This window comes from Aspergillus aculeatus, assembly GCF_001890905.1.
Source record: "Aspergillus aculeatus ATCC 16872 unplaced genomic scaffold ASPACscaffold_1, whole genome shotgun sequence".
Lineage (NCBI taxonomy): Eukaryota > Fungi > Ascomycota > Eurotiomycetes > Eurotiales > Aspergillaceae > Aspergillus > Aspergillus aculeatus.
The window spans coordinates 1,467,249-1,484,219 of NW_017962976.1; the positions used below are offsets into that span (position 1 = coordinate 1,467,249).

Sequence of the window (16,971 nt, forward strand, 5' to 3'; positions counted from 1 at the left end):
TGGACTACTTCATCTTAATCATTTCTACTCATGATCTAACCGTTATATCAGACGCTTGGATTTTATGAAGGTCCATAAAAGCTTTGTGATCGGCATTCAGTCAACATTTGCATCAAAAAAAGGTTCATAATGCAAAGTCTGTTCCGGAGAAGCAAGCTGTGAATTGGCGGTCTTGTCCTTTTCTCGAGGAATCTTCCGCAGGCGCCAGTGGCTTGATTGCCCCCCTGCCCTTTTACTCAGTAGTTCATCGAGGAGTGTAAGCGAAGAGAGGTCACACCGCATCCCCCGACCGTGCTACCAACTAACACTGAAGAATACGAATTGAAGAGCAGAACGCGCACCCGGCGGTCTGACTTGCATTCGACCTGTTCCCTTTCTCCCGGGCCCCGTCGATCCGGAGAGGGGGGGCCATGCGGATGGGGATGGACTGATCGCAATCCAGATCAGGGAAGTGACACCTGGTACGAGTAGGTGGGCTGCAGGTGACTGTCTCGGTTTCGTCCTTATGATATCTGAGCCGAGCCTCAAGCCTCGCGTCTGTGCTCCTTTCTCTCGGGCCAAATCCTTTGCCAATCGGGGATGACTTAGCCGGTGCATGCTGCGCTGCCGGGTCGTATCACCATGACTTTTTGCCCGGGTCTAGTCGGACTTACAAGACACATCTGGCTCCTCGCTGCCATCGTTAGTTGAGGCTCCATCATGGAGCAACATCGACAAACAAAAGGAACAAAATCTTCCGAGCAGATCGCGCCAAAGGTCTTGTGACTTTTGAGCTATTCGGACACAGCACGCGACATAACGACGTGGCAATTGCACGTAAGCTTTTCCGACTTGAGGTAGCCATTGTATAGCACAAGGTTTTATGCTTTATGCACCATGTAACGTTTCCATACCTCCACAAGCATGGAGAGTGCAGGATGACAACTGGTCCGCTTGGCAGATTGCAGTCGGAAGACTTCGCCTCAAGTCATCAGGTCCGAACGGCGCCACCTCTTTGATCGACTGATTCCGTGCAAGTCCTCAGATGTTGACACACTCATTTTTTGGGAAGACTGCCTTCCCTCGCCGGTTCTTTCGTTCTCTTCTGTCTCAACTGCAGGTCAAGATCGGAAACTTGGCTTCGATCGCGCTGCATTTTTAATGTTGGGATCATGACGAGGCTAGGCCGTCGATTGCAACATCGTCATAGAGATTCAATCTGTGGCTGAGTGCTTTGAGTGGCTAGGGCATCGAGAACAAACGGGGCACGCCTCATATCTTCCATCAAGATGGTATGAATCTGACCCAAATGCTACTATGGCTCAGATATTGAGTTGTTTATATGCTGCAAAGACTCTAGATTGAGCCAGAAGAATGAGACAGTCCCCTCTGTATGATGGAGAAGTCTTCTGAGGCTGAGACGATTCAGGATCGACTATCGATAAGAGGCGCTGGCGGGAGTGAGTGGGGAGAATGCGCCCGCGGGCTCTAGTCACTCTATAGTCCATACCTATGCAGTAAGCCTAACTTGCCCAGGGCAGCTCAGCCGACGCTTGGACCAAGGGCCTATAGATACAGCAATCTTCTTAACTTACTCTCTTCGCATGATAAAGCAAGATCTCTGGGTCCTTACCTTGACACAATAAGACCGCGTATATTCTTAATCCATCAACGCTGGAGATAATCGACATCATGGAGGTACACCCAGAGCAGACGTGTCGCAGTTCCCAAACCCGCAGAATTCGCCCGACTGGTGACCTCCTGTACTAGTAACAGCCACGACGACCTACTATCGTTTCTCAAGGCGATAATTCCTTCAGGTGAACCCTTTTCGCGGTCGCAGTAAACAGTACTAACCCCTTTCAAAGTCCTAGATACAGGCTCCAAGCCATTTGCCACTCTCTCTCACAATAGAGCCGTCTTGATCTCATCATGACCCCCACCTCTTCGCCAATCCGTCACTTCCAGAGTCGCCTCGTCCAAAAGAACCCGTCCGTCCATTTCCGCCCGAACCGGCCCATCGCCATCGCCATTGCCATCGCCATCGCAGCGACAGAGACCGTGACCGATCTACCTACAAAGCACCGTCCAAATACTCTGTAAAACAATCCGACTTTTCTTCCTAGAACACAAAAGTCGAAAGCCGCAGGCATCACATCGATAGAAGGGAAAAAAACCTAGAATGGCGAATTTGTTCCTGGTTCTTATAATCTTCGAGAAATGACGGAAAGACTCTAGACGGCTGGCTGGCTGGCTCCCCAGGGGTTCGTCCATCGGTCGGTCGCCCACTATTCGTCTAATTTGCCAGGGTATTTTCGGCCCATTTCGCCACCCCGCCAGGTGAGCGAAGGATGAGCCCCTATGAGTCAGGAAAGGATGGGTTGGTCCCTTCATGCAAGAGTAAATTGTCTACAAACGAGTAAAGTAGAATCGGGATGCTGCAGGGGAGGGCAGACGTTACTGAGAAACGTCATGAGGATCTTCTCGGACGTCACATTCTCGGGATCGCGGCGCGGTCGCGGCTCGCCAGACTCTCTCCTCCCAGCCATGGCGGAAGGAACAGAACCTACACAAGGAGTCAGACTACAAAGCATATGTCATCAGACCAGGATTTAGTCTACCACTAAAGAGATAGAACATCATCACTAGGCGAATCACAAAGCTGGATTGGATTGCATCGTCATAGATCCTGCATTTCGCGTCTATGCCATCCGATGGCGCTTCCGGTGGAAGTCGCTTCTCGAATCAAATCATCTGTAATGTACATATTCGGACGGATGCATCGCCACGATCATCAATCCACCCAGAGCCGCTCGAGAAAAACAAACTCGGCAGCCTACTATTTATTGCGTAGCAAGAGAAATCACAAAACCCATTTGCCGAGAGACCCGTTGTGAAATTCGCAAAAGAAGAAACCCATCATGTATCGCCAGTAGTCATGAAATAAGCAAAGAAAGAAACCCCGTTATCGCCATCCCATAAAAGAGCCAACCAGTTGCAGAGATAGACTCATTCGAAGATTAAATGAATCTAGGAGCGCTCACCGCGGAGACGGCGGGCAAGCTGGATGTCCTTGGACTGGATGGTGACACGCTTGGCGTGGATGGCGCACAAGTTGGTGTCCTCAAAGAGGGAGACGAGGTAGGCCTCAACGGACTCCTGGAGAGCACCGATGGCAGAGGACTGGAAGCGGAGGTCGGACTTGAAGTCCTGGGCGATTTCACGGACCAGACGCTGGAAGGGGAGCTTGCGGATGAGGAGCTCAGTGCTCTTCTGGTAGCGACGGATTTCACGGAGAGCAACGGTACCTGTGGGGTGAAAGTATTAGAAGAGATGATCCAGTGACTACTTTGCTTTGAGAAAGAACTTACCGGGCTTGTAACGGTGAGGCTTCTTGACACCGCCGGTGGAGGGAGCGGCCTTGCGGGCAGCCTTGGAAGCGAGCTGCTTACGGGGAGCCTTGCCACCAGTGGACTTACCTGTAAAGCAAAGTGGTTAGCATGATGATGGTTCGGGTGATGTGAGGCGCGTTCAAGGAATGAGACGTGTCGCGACCATGACGCGAGGCGACGAACACCCCCCTTGAAGAGGAACGGCAGTGACAGTGAGGTGAAATGGAACTTACGGGCAGTCTGCTTGGTTCTAGCCATTTTAGATGTTTAGGTTTGATGAATTAAGTCGACTTGAGATGGAAAGATAAAGTTGTGGATGGTTGTCGATGATAGAAGTAGTAAGGTGTCGACGGGATTGGGGAGATGTAAGAAGGATGGAGGAGGTGGGTGGGGGGCGGTATTTGTAGTAAGCGAGAGGGGTGGGTAGTGATCTGGGTGGTGAAGTGTGAGGGGGGTGGGTGGGTGAGTGAATTGGCAGTAATGGAGGGGGGCCTTAGCGCCCGTTTCCTTTGATCCAAAAATCGATCGGAAAGCAGTACACCATAAGCTCTGATTTCGGGTCTCACTTTTGGCGGGCAAAATCAAAGGGCCAGCAGGCAGTTTCGGGCGGGAAGGGAAAAGGCGGTCCTGCGCTAAGCGAGTTCCTTCCCGCCCATCAGCCAATAGGATCACAGGATCACGCATCTAGAATGCCCCCCTGCCACCTCTTTGATCTCAACCTCAGGGAAGGGATGAAGGGCTATCAGAATGCTTGGTAGAATGGCAGCCATCGGCCAGAATGTCTCTGATCATCTTTGATCGTTGATCTCGGTGGTTGGGGACATTCCGGGGCAGATCAAGTCTGAGGCAGCGGAATCACCACTGCTCGGTCACGTTGCCGGCCAGATCAAGCCCGCCGTCCGGGATCCTGCTCGCTGATTGGTTGATTCGGGTCTTAGCGTGTGATTCCAACGCCCTCCCCGCCCTCTGCCTTTCGCTATACAAATAATCCCCCGTCCCATGGAAGCCTCTCCTCCTTCTTCCCTTAACATCTATCACCAGCTTTAATCGCCCATTCTATCTCCACCTCCTATCACCTCACCAACTTTAATTCAACTTTAATTCCGTTTCACAACAAACCGTCAACATGACTGGACGTAAGTCTATTGCTTCCATTTAGATCTGATTCCTCATTTGGAATCAACTCTCCCATCTCCTGCATCATCATGTATCTAACATGACGCGTTTCCAATAGGTGGCAAAGGTGGAAAGGGTCTCGGAAAGGGTGGTGCCAAGCGTCACCGCAAGATTTTGCGTGACAACATCCAGGGTATCACCAAGCCCGCTATCCGCCGTCTCGCTCGTCGTGGTGGTGTCAAGCGTATCTCTGCCATGATCTACGAGGAGACCCGTGGTGTCCTCAAGACCTTCCTCGAGGGTGTCATCCGTGACGCCGTCACCTACACTGAGCACGCTAAGCGCAAGACCGTCACCTCCCTCGATGTCGTCTACGCTCTCAAGCGTCAAGGCCGTAAGCTTGATCCTAACAACGCATCCACTGCATGCACCGCATTCTAACTTGTTTTCTCTCTCAGGCACCCTCTACGGTTTCGGTGGTTAAACGCGTTCTTCTTTTCCTGCTCTTTTCTTTTTAGCCATCCTGCGCGGTCGGCGCGTCAGTTGTCCTTCCGCAGCAGTGACGCGACGGGTTGCTTTTTCGGGTTGGTTTATGGTATGACTGGGACGTTGGGGTGTTCTTGATCTTTTTATTACAAGTATCCATGGGTCTGGGTTTGCTTTATCGCACTTTATTTTACTTTTACGCGTCCACTACTGGTCTGCTAGTGCGCGCGCTTGAATTTCTGTATCATAGCGGCCTTTATGCTTCCGGCTGGTGCCATAGGCTAAACACGATCGCGCGACCTACCTAAGACGCGGTCGAATATGAATACAAACGGTCGAAAGAACTCAAACAAACAATCTTCTCTGTGTCTCTCTGCGTAGCTTGCTCCTGGTCGCTGTCTGGTTTTTGCCTTTGTTGTGCGTTTCCCTTGTTCGGTTGTGCTGCGACGCGTGTCGCTTCGCGGCGTGATTGCGGGCCTCCGTCAACTTGTTAGTTCGAATCCTCAGGCATCATCCCCTTCTCCTATGTTGATAGAAGATGTTCACGTATGATCATGGCTTCTGGATGCCTCTTAGTATATTGTTATATATGTAGGAATAATGCATCGCCCTTGTGCTTTTTACGCTGTTTCGATATAGTCGTGTTCATCCGATTCTTGGTCTGTAGTTTGGATGTTCTACGCGACGTCAATTTTGATGTCCCTTTTCCACGCTGATCTTCCTGGGTGGTTTACTTTTGATGGGCTTTGTCGGTAATGGAATTGGTTACTCTTGATTGTGTACTCCTTGCACCGTGAATTTAGTATGTTATGGTGGAAGATCAGGTATAATGCTGAAGACTTAATACTAAGTATATGGTATATGCTACAATATATATCACATCACCTCCCGATCCGACCCCCACAACATCCTACGATTTACTAGATCATGGCAGCACTGCAGTATTACACCAAAATAAAGACAGAACTCCAGAAAGCACAGACTACAGAGCCATCAGAAGCAAGATCGACATCATAGCACCGATATCAAGCGTGTAATCATGCACATCAAATAGTGATAGCTAGGGGGTTCAACCCAAGCTCGAGCGGGACTTGGCACTGACTCTACATACAGTACATACAGTACAGACCCATCCGCATGAGACATCGTTGCACCATAGTCTTCACAACTTCGAAAAACGAACACTCCAAAGCAGGAAGACAACGATGACTAGAACACACCTCGGAATACCCCTTACAGGGCCAGTACTTACCCGGATGCAAAACAGAGCACCATCGCAACCACACGGAGCTCATAACGTACAGTACATGCTTCCCCGTACCGCGCCGCGGCCCCGGGTCCAGCACGGAACGCGTGATGCGTGCGGTAAACACTCGCTATGACGGAATATATGGAAAGCCAACCTGGTCGAGAAACTCTCGACACCGAGACTGATCCACGTGAAAGTGGCCGGAAAACGCGAAGAAAAGGTCGTCACATCTAGGAATTCCGCATAGCGAGGCTCGGTGCCACGAGGATTCACATATCGTCGCAGAGGCGAATCCATCATGAACACGCATTTTTTGACAACTCCAAATCAAGCCTGGGCAGGTTGAGCACAGATTTCACGCGTCATAGACACTATCTACAACAAACGCTCGCGGACGATACACACACTGAGTCTCGGGTTATACGACCGTGAAGAATCACGACGTGCCAATATGATCTGACTGCACCAAGAACTCAGATGCATCCACACCCACGATCGCAATGACCGACAAATTATTCGACAGAAAGGTACGCGGACAAACCCCCCCCCCGGCCCCAATGAAAGAGTGAACAAATCGCCAGCAGGTTCAGCCCGGGTTCAACCCATTTCGATCGCCCAGGTTGAACCCGAGATCAGACGGGCTAGCAACTATACAGCAGACGCGAAGGAAGACGCGCTCCACACTACCGAATGAGAGCCAGAAGTCGAGACAACCGGGGTGGGGGGGACGAAAAGAAGATTGAGATGACCAGAGACGGTGAAGCTTCGGACTAGGCACACCGCGGAGCTGGATCAATATCAATCAAACACAGTCCGATCCCGATGATAACAAACACAGCAGAATGCCCGAGCGACCAATTCAAGCAACAAACGATCGCTTTGAACAGTCAACACCGATCACGGCACCAACAAGGATCGCATTACCCTGCTCTGCCACAGGTTTAACCCACCGGCTGGTCCTAGACCTGACATGGACGCGCCTCAGGTCAGACAAGGTGTGACTCTATGAGAAGTGCTCCCTGGTTCCAAGCCAGCAGAACGTAATGAGCCCAGATCTGAGTCATTTGCGGAGCTCTGGTCAGAGGACTCATCTACACTGGGATGTCAATGACAGGACAATGTACACCGAGACACGAGGATACTAGGAAACGACGCGATTGATCACGCGGGATTCCTAGCTGACTTGTCATCTCGCGAGGCTACCATAGGTCCTGCCCTCGATATTCTGAACACACAAATATTTTTTTCGCGACGGCGACGAGGAGAGATCATAGACCAGCGTATCCAGCCCCTCCTGCCACTATCTCGACGAATCCCAGTGGAATCGCACCGCAGATGGACATACACTTGACAGACACGGTGAAGTCTGGAACAAGGGGCATCCACAAAGCAACACAAAAATCGGGCCGAGGAACTTGGATTCCGTCGATCAGATGCTGGTTAAAGGTCTACATTGCCCAGTGTATACATCCACTCGCTGAGCATCATGAGCAACCCCACAAGCGGTTACGCAAAGACATTTCGGCCTACCTGTTAGTCACCACATGACTACACCCGTTGGGCGCGGCGTATCGCTCCGACAAGTTGTCCGGTCTGCACAGAAGGCCGACAGTGCTCATTCCAACATGAGACGATGCAGCGCTATGCTACGGGAGTATATGGACCAGAAATATCGAGGTACATCTGCCGATGATACTCAGAGCTGGGCTGGATGACATACTCCTGCCTGGATTACAATCAAGGGTAAAGTTCGTGGGGGCTAATCGACTCGCGCGACGGCGAGTATACGTAGCTGCTGCGCATGCTGGTGCTTACGGTGCTCGCGGTAGGCTACGCCGGCTGAATCATGGCACCATATTATGACCCATGACCAGATACCGACTGACTGGGTGGGAAATGCGAAAATGATGGAACTTTGGATGAAGACTTGTTGCTACAGATCATTTGACGCGAGAGCAGGCACACCAGGTAGGGGAGAACTGTCTACAGGTGTGCCGGCCTTACTCCCACGGGACTGCCTCCATGGTGATCGTGAAAATGGCGGACGATGCTGGCGAGAGCACATCGGTTCAGCTACTAATAGTATTATAGAGCTCCGAGCCAGAACATGCGTATCTCGAGGCGCCCTATGAGCTGCCGAGAGAGGATACAGTCGTCTGGCCCCAATAGGTGCTGCGGCATATGCTCGAGACACACCGGGATGATGGACAACAGAGTAGCCTCAGTATACAAAGTGGCCAGGTCGGCATCCAGCCTCTGTTGTTGATGCTTCCTGCGTGGGCTAAAGACCCAATTTCGGGTAGACACCCCACTTGTCCTCTGTGCTTATGTCTTGTAAGTCTACAGCGGGGAGGACAAGGATGGTGGTGACCCAGTAATGCCTGCCTGTCATGCTTTTGTATTGATATCGTAGTGGTTCATGCCTTGTTGAGGCTGTGGCGATGCTCGGATCTGAATTAGCCCTGCAATCATACAGTCTGGTATCCAGACTGCAGAGGGTTGTAAATGCTTATACGATGCAATTTGTGCGTTCCACCAAGACCCTGGAAGTCGAACTCAAAACGAACATGAGGATATCAATCATCTGTGTGACGAGACGAAAAAGATCAAATGTAGCCAGGAGAGAAAAAAAAAAGGGCAAAAAGACATGTCCCGAGGGAGGTTCGAACTCCCGGCCTTGGGATCGCCCAGAAGTGATCTTCCGAGTCATACTGAAGTATGAGACCCACGTGATAACCAACTACACCATCGAGACGACTTGTTGAAATGACTGTAAAAGTTAGGTCCCAATACCGCATCTCTGGTGACATACCGACCGCTTCCATCATGGGCGGGTCAGCCAACAATGCGCCATGGTGTCATGATCGACATTGCAGTCCGAATAATGATGAATTTGAATTATATCACACAGAAAACGGGGACCCTTACACTCCTCATTCATACCTGGTAAGGCCATTACTGTACGTGTAATCTGTTGACGGACGGACGAGATCAACATGATTCGTATATCATCATGCGATTTATGGCCTGCGGGAGGTTTATATTGCATGGTGTAGGGTTTTGCTCCCTCGTGGGTGGTGTTTCTTTGTATATGTCATGGTGGTGGTTGGGTATTCGGGGACAGTACAAAGAAAGGAGGATATATGTATGCATGCATGCAGGCCAGAGTTATGGTATTGCTGGACAGTACTTGGGCGCTGGGCTTTGTAGTGGTCTACCAATTGCCCTAATAGATTGAAGTTGATACCAAACCTGGGATGACTCAATTCAGGCGACCATAGGCCTCACCACCTCCCAGGCGCATGTATTGTACCTTATGATTAGGTATGATGAAGTGCACGTTCTCCAAAGAAACGGCCTCGGAAATACAGTTCCTGGTTCCTCCAATCACTGACCCTCCAACAGCGGGTTTCAGAGCACCTCATGGCGAGACAGTTACAAAATCGAACCTTGTCTTGTCTGTTCATTTGAATTGAGTACGTACTTTGCACCTCACCGACCTACAACCATATCCGCATAAAACATGACCTTCCAGTAGTGCGGCCAAATTCCCAGCCCAAGATACTCGGCAGTCCAAGCACCATTGAAGAAGGTACTCCTTTTTACCCATCCTGGCTCCTATAACCGCCCATCCCAAACAAAACACGCACCCCCCTTCCCCCCTCAAAAGCTCCCAAAATGCAATAATAGCGTCAGACACGGGGAAATAAGGCCATATCTCCATCATCCGCGATGATCCCGACCCCGAACGAGTAAGTGAACGCGGCAATCGACCATGCAACAACCCACCCACCCATGCATCCCCACTCCACCAAATCCACCCTGTCCGAGGCTTCTTGAGAGAGGGAAGATAGTTCGTTCGTTTTTCCATTTCTCCACCCCATGATGATGTACATATTAGTTCGAAATGACTTGACTTGCACCCACAGCTACCCTTACCTCCCTTCTTACCCTTGACTATCCTCCACCTTCCTCCCCCCGTCCCGTTCCGTCCGATGTCGAAAATACTCGACTACTACCCTTGCCAATGAGCAACAGAACCCACCGCACTGACCCGTGTCTGTAGGATCACCGAAAGAAAGACCCCCAGTAACCCCGCCTGTGGATTGTACATCGCAATGGGTCCCTCCTTACTTACACAACGGATCTCATCCCATTCGTCAATGGGAGGGGGGCCACAACAAGGGTGGTGGAAAAGAGAGGCGAGGACGCAATGATTGCTCCATCGTGACGGCACGTCAGAGAAAACAGTACAGTACATACCATCCATCCACTATCGAACGAACATTCCCCACCGGAGGAACGCCTATCTCATAGAGCTCGAGCTCTAGCTCTAACCCCAGCTCCAGCTTTCTCCTCCCACGTCTTCTGTCCAGGAAGTCGGGACGACGGAAAAACCCACTTCACTATTAACCTAGACGAGTTAAAGCCCACTGCACCGTACATGCCTGATTGCCTCAAATGGTATGAGTAAGTGTTGAGGAATGGCCTACCTCGGTAGGTACTCAACCCATACCTACATGCTCAGTCTACATCCACAGTCTCAGTCCACAGTCCACAGTCCACAGTCCACAGTCCACAGTCCACTGCAGTGAAAGCGCAAGCGCAAAGTAAGTGTAAGATACTCCGTAACGACACACCAGAAGCAAAGCCAAAGCAGCAATCTCAATCCCACCCACTTGGACTGTACTGTACCCCAAAAACACAGCCAAACCTACAACCAACAAACACCCCCATCCCCATCCCCAAACCCAAGCACGAACATCACCCACCCCCAAAAGAAAACAACCCTCACTCTCAACCTCCATCTTCATCATAGTTATCAAAGCCAAGACACCTCCAAACCCCTTTAACTTGTCCAAGCAAGAACCACACGTACGCGCCCCCCTTCCCCCCCGTCAAAATCAAGAAAGATCAAGAACCACCACACAAAAGTACCCTGGAAATGTCATGTTATGTAGGTATGATGTAGATTTAGAATCATCTGCCCGCTGCCCGCTGCCCGCTGCCCGCTGCCCCCATACGTCCTCAATCATGTCTCCCTCCCCTTTCCCCCCTATCAATCCCTCAACTCTAGATCTATGACCTACCTGAGGTATTCGATTCTCAATCTTGCTTTTATCGGTCTACCCGTAGAATGCCTTGAATTCGAAGCAATCCTGCCCTGCCCGTGCTTGCTACGACCCCTCGAATTCCATGTATCGACAACCCCAACCCCAACCGCCAACCTCCAACCTCCAAAACGATAGGTGCTGTATGAACTGAACGGAATGATGACATACTTATCTTACCTTACTCTAACTTACTCTGTATCGCTGGGGAATTACATGTACATGCACACAGGTGACACTGGGGTACAAGTAAGTAAGTACTTGGTAGGTAACTCATACATCACAGACCAGACGCAAGACAGCTTAGCATGTAGCCTACCTACCTGCCTGCCTGCCCTACCTGCTGTATCGCCGAAATTCTGCCGGAATTTATCTTTTATCTTTTGTGTTTTGGTTTGGTTTTTGAGTGTTTTTCTTTGTTTCGAATGTGTAACCATACCCAAATGCAGGTCCCGGCCGGGGGGGGGGGGTTTAGGGTACTAGGTAGTCAGTCACTGTAGTGACGGAGGGGCGTGTGTGTGCATGGAGCACCCGGGTTTCATAGCTTTCTCTCCTGCTCATGACACCGGCAGAAATGATTAGGCAGTGACTCCGACTCCAGGTGCTCCAAGGTACGAGTACAGTTCGACCTGCCCTGGTAGAACGAGGCATGGATGGGTCATCTATCCTACCTAAATCAAGTGGATTGACGAGTCATGGGGTGGCTCTCGTATTCATCTACTCATTCTACGAGTATAATCCACTCTCTACACAACAAGCGAACGATATTCGTGGAATCTCAATCATGGTGATAATATTTGTACATTTTCCACCAAACGATCAAACAAAGCTATTGTACAAGCCATTCGTGTATATGGACATTTTTGCATCCTAAGCCCAAATAACCCACACCATGCCATCCCAATGCAAGACCTCGCAATCAGTAACAAAAAAAACGTGCGACACATCATAAAACGTAACAATCGTACACAGTCGAGTATAGTACAGCATGCCCGAAGGATTCGAAATCCCACGCATGTATAAAACAAAAGAAATCTGAACAGATCCAGCTGCGCAAGCGTGACGAGTATAATCACAGTATCATCATCCCATATGAACAAATTGCTTCTTTTGATGCAACCATTTCCCCTATGACCCAATGACAATAAACAGAAATCTAAAGATGCAGAAAAAATCAAAAGGCTGGCTCATGAACACAGAAAGAGAAGCATGTACGTCATCAAACGGTTGAAAGCGATAGATAGAAATTGGATGAGTTCAGCATCGCGGTGTATCGGTCCAATTCAGGAGCCGATGATGTCATGGCCAATGCTTCAGGCTGCAAGGCCTCAGGGCTGTCGCCCAAAGCGGAAATCTGTTCCGTCGATCCGGACCCGTTAGCGAGTCGTTGCCCGTTCGGGTCTAGTCTATGACGTCGGAGGCTTTCGCGCGTCATTTTGACTCCAGTCCCATCGCCCACGATTCGGGATGGTGGAACAGCTTCCCCCCCTCCCAGAGCCAGGGGATTCGCTGTTCGCTGTTTGTCACGATCGTAGGGAATGGATCATATCCACTAGCGCTGTAGAGAAACAGATCCACTAGAGCTTCACTCTCTGCCTCTGCGGCGTTGCTTGCCGGGCCAATCGACCTCGGGATGCACCACGCGCATGTGCCGGGTGAGCGCATCGTTGCGGGAGAAGGTCTTCTCCTCCGTGCACAGATGACACCGAACCTTCTGCTTGCGAGCATTGTGGATCGTGTCCTCGTGGCGGGTCAAATCGTAGGGGCGAGAGAAGATTGAGTTGCACGGCTTCCCCGTAGACGGGTTGATGCGTTCGCACTTGTGAGGGCCGGCCTGAGAGTTCCGGGCCGAGTTATCACGCCCGATAAAATGTCCACCAGGGGTGGTCTGGCGATGCGCCTCACGCTTGTGCTTCTGGAGCTTGGCAGGCGTTTCAAACCGTAGAGTACAACCGTGATAGGTGCAGGTGTAAGTCCCACTGTCAGACGAGGTGTTCTCAGGTCGAGGGATCTCCGCCTTGACAGGCTGGAGGGCCACTCTTGGCTGACCCTGAGGAGATGTCATTTCGGTCGTGGGAAGAATCTCGCTTCCAGTGGACTCGAAGCGGGGCAACGAGGCTGGGAATTCAGGAGTCTGGTGAAGGAGGCTGTTCTGTTGGGATTGTGCCGGACGGGAACTCTGCTGCTGCTGGCCGAATGGATATTGCTGTCCAGCCATGTGAGTGGCATATTGTGCGGGGAAAGTCTCCATAGAAGTGAAGTTCTGGCTAGGTTGGTAGGAAGAAGAGCTTTCGCGGCGCAATCCACCCAGCGCATCGCCCAAATTGAAATCGGGCTGAGATGAGGGGGGAAACAGCGGCATTCCAGGGGCATGCAGATCGGAGTCATCGCCTTCATTGTAATCCAGCAGCGCATCCTTGGGAGACATCGTCTTGGGCTCATTCTGAGATGAGGGGGCGATGCTCACGCCGGTCTGTGACCCAGGCACGCTGGTCGCCATCGGAGGGTGTTGCAAACCAGCGCTGTTGTACTCTGCAGCCATGGGAGAGTTCTGGCGGAACGGAGAGCGATCGCGCTGCATGCTCCCCATAGGCGACTGTGACCGTGCAGAGAGGTGACCCTGGTTAGCAGCTTGCAGTCTATCAGCAATCACGTTGCGGTATGTCGGAGCAAGCATGTTTTGCTGATGAGTGGACTGCTTGGGAACCTGTGGCGTGGGCATCAAAGTTGGGTTGTACAGCTCATCCTGGTAGATATCAGAGATGGTACGGTTGAATTTAGGGATGCCAATAGTCAGGTTGTTTGGATTATGGTGCGTGTAGTCTGAAAGTGAATCGAGATGTAAGTAATCATCCATCCACTTGTCCACGCCAGGAAACCGGTTCTCACCATTGGTGGTCTTCGAGGACTCATCGAGTTCTTCGAAGCCTGTTTGGGGGGTAACTGGTGAGTTCTGGCTCACAGTCGACACCGAGTAGTCACTGGACTGGTGCTGGTGGCGAGGCTGATATTGCTGCTGTTGCTGGTGCGACTGCTGCTGCTTCTGCTGCTGTTCCATAACAGCCCGCCTCATAGCGAACTCTGCGTCAGCTGTGTTGCCATCCTGAAACGACCCCGCAAGAATCGAGTTCTGCACAGGGGTCTGGGATGGGGTGGGAAGTGGTTTCGACTGGCCATTCGACCTCTGGTAGGAGCTGCCTGCTGGGGCTGATCGACTAGAGGACGGACTGGAGGCAACTTTCATTTGGGATTCGTTGTTAAACTGGGGCATGCGCGACAGGTTGTTCTGCATACGAGCAGGGTTCAACAATTGCAAGTTGCCATCCCAGCCGTGGTTGTTCGGAGCGGAGTGTTGCGCCAACATTTGAGCGTTGTCGTCGTAGTATGGTTGGAAGAAGTAGGGCTGAGATTGTGGTGAAGCCGAGTGCTGGTAGCTGATCGAGGGGTTATACGAGGAGGAAGGGGTCATCGAAGGAGCCTCGAAGGAGTTGCTGTCGAAGACAGCAGAAGAGTAATCCGCGGCCACCGCCGTGGTTGGGTAGTGAGAGGCGATCGAGGCGGGAGAGGAGGTGGGAGAGGAAGGGGCGGAAGACGGCGGAGAGACGAACTGCAAGTCCGGGTGATACTGGAAAGGAGTCTGAAGTCGTGGCTGATGATACACGGCCTCTTGTGAGTGTTCAGGCAGGAACTGGTCGTCTTGTATGCAAACGGGGTCTTGGTAGTTGTAGAACGGGACAGAAGTTGGTTCAGTGACAAAACCCTTACGTACGGCAGGGTGCATGAACATAATGTTGCTTGTGTCGTGGTTGGACGTCAGAGTAGAGATGACGCCGACTGGAGACGGTGGGTTTGCCACCCGGAGAGGTCGAGAGTTTAATGAAGATAAGTTGGCACAAGGGCCCCCAAAAGTCTCGAAGGGGCCAAGATCGTAGGTGTTAAAAAGACTTGCTGAGCAATTGCAACCAGAAGAATGAGTCAACAAGAGAGTTGGAAGTTTGAGCGGATGGTCCAGAGTCAAAGTAGATGTTAAACAGGTCGAAGCGTCTGGAAACGTCGGGCAGAGGGAGACCTATTCAGGCTGAGAGAAACCGATCGGGAGGCTCAGTTTAGTGGGGAACCGTGGTTGGAATCAGAGTCCTAAGGTTCACAGAATGGATGGTTAGATGGATCTGATCCAATAATGGAAAGCTCTGGCTAAGGAAATATGAGAGGAAGGGAGGTAGGAGAGTAGAGGAGGGAGAGAGAATAGTCGTCGTAAGTATGCGGGTAAACTTACTATGTATGAATAGCAGATAGGTATTGAGGGAAGTATGAGATGCTAAGATGATTGATTGAGAGAGTAATAGATCGAAGTTGAAATCAGAGAAGATATGGGAGGCGACTTGAGGGGATAATAAATATCTGATCGATGTATAAGATGATGGCTGGGTGAATAATACTCATAGCTTAGAGGAGGAGGAGGGGGGTGTGGAGGGTTCATTCCTTATGTATGAGAATGACGTTTAGCCCTGCAGGAAGGAGAGGAGACTAAGGTAGAGACTACATACGGCAATCGCCGACAGTCATCCTTCGCACGCTTATCCCGGCCGCCCGCCGATCCTCAGGATTGGGTCTGGTATTAATGTATGGTAATATTACGTTTTATTACCGTAATGCGGCCGAAACGAATGCATCCACTTTTCCACTTAGTCGGACTCGATCTGCATGGCTGTCCGGGGGACTCGCTGGCCAGTCCGGCCTTAGGCAGGTTCCCACCCCCAGTCGACCCAAACTTTTCCCATTTTTCTCACGACTCGCGCGTTGCTTGACATTACTATCTTAGTACCTTAGTTAGTACTTGCATACAAGCCACAATTGACTGACAGTCTAAGACCATCATTCAACTAACCTACGCTGCGATTCGACTCGACCCGACTCAGGAGCTAGACCGGGTGACCGGATCCTCTTTGGGGAGGGTAGAGTCCAGATCATACCAGAATCCACGCTCTAGTGAATGATTAACATTGAGTCAGGCTGCTAGTGCGATGACTCTCAGCCTGGAAGTGAAAAAAAAAAGACAAAGACAACCATGGAGGATTTTTCCACCCTCCTCTTCGGCTAGCGTAGGGAACAATAATGTGTCTGTTTCAAATTTTTTTCTTTGCTTGCGCCTGATAATAGCAACCGAGGAGCATGCTAGGGCAACCAATCAACGCTCAAGTTGTCATGGCTAAGCCACACGCATTCCTCAGAGACAACAAAGTAACCTACTAAGTACTAACCAACCAACCTACCCACCGAAAATGCCGTGGTCGATCCGATCTCGTGTATCTCTTTAAGCGGACCCTTACAGATGACATGTTCGACAGATGAAGATTACAGCGCATGTCAATGGGTGAAGATCCATGTCCTATCATCAGCGCCTTGCTTAGCTGGTTGCAGGCAGCAGATGCCCAAGGAAAGTCGATCTCCACTATGATCAGGCAGATCTTGACTCGCAATGGGGGAATCTGGGAGAGCCACACCTTAGCTGCGCCACATATCCTTGTGGCTAGTGTGTACCTCGGTACTGTATTAGTCAAGTTATTCATTAAGTTATTAGTTAGTAATATCACTAATAGGTGGTCTCTACACAGTAGTTCTTCAAGAGTCAACCGGA

General features: G+C 50.9%; 3 protein-coding genes and 1 non-coding gene across 4 annotated transcripts; 1 reads left to right on the plus strand and 3 right to left on the minus strand.

Annotated features, from left to right (window-relative positions):
* Positions 1-2,874: 2,874 nt before the first annotated feature.
* Positions 2,875-3,957, minus strand: hhtA (histone H3). The gene is made up of 3 exons (XM_020198675.1): positions 3,605-3,957; positions 3,351-3,458; positions 2,875-3,287 (listed from the first exon to the last, which is right to left on the minus strand). Exons 1-3 carry the CDS (start codon positions 3,627-3,629, stop codon positions 3,010-3,012), a joined length of 411 nt encoding a protein of 136 aa, XP_020061054.1. The 5' UTR covers positions 3,630-3,957; the 3' UTR covers positions 2,875-3,009.
* A 454-nt stretch (positions 3,958-4,411) lies between these two features.
* On the plus strand, positions 4,412-5,320 carry ASPACDRAFT_74286 (histone H4). The gene is made up of 3 exons (XM_020204170.1): positions 4,412-4,507; positions 4,606-4,881; positions 4,946-5,320. The coding sequence occupies exons 1-3, from the start codon at positions 4,498-4,500 to the stop codon at positions 4,969-4,971; spliced, it is 312 nt and encodes a 103-aa protein (XP_020061055.1). The 5' UTR covers positions 4,412-4,497; the 3' UTR covers positions 4,972-5,320.
* Positions 5,321-8,870: 3,550 nt separating this feature from the next.
* On the minus strand, positions 8,871-8,977 carry ASPACDRAFT_t30. The gene has a single exon. It is a non-coding gene; the product is annotated as a tRNA-Met (tRNA).
* Positions 8,978-12,918: 3,941 nt separating this feature from the next.
* On the minus strand, positions 12,919-15,120 carry ASPACDRAFT_20001 (stress-regulated transcription factor RPN4; the record flags this gene model as incomplete). The annotated part of the gene is made up of 2 exons (XM_020198918.1): positions 12,919-14,156; positions 14,223-15,120. The coding sequence occupies 2 exons, from the start codon at positions 15,118-15,120 to the stop codon at positions 12,919-12,921; spliced, it is 2,136 nt and encodes a 711-aa protein (XP_020061056.1).
* Positions 15,121-16,971: the final 1,851 nt, after the last annotated feature.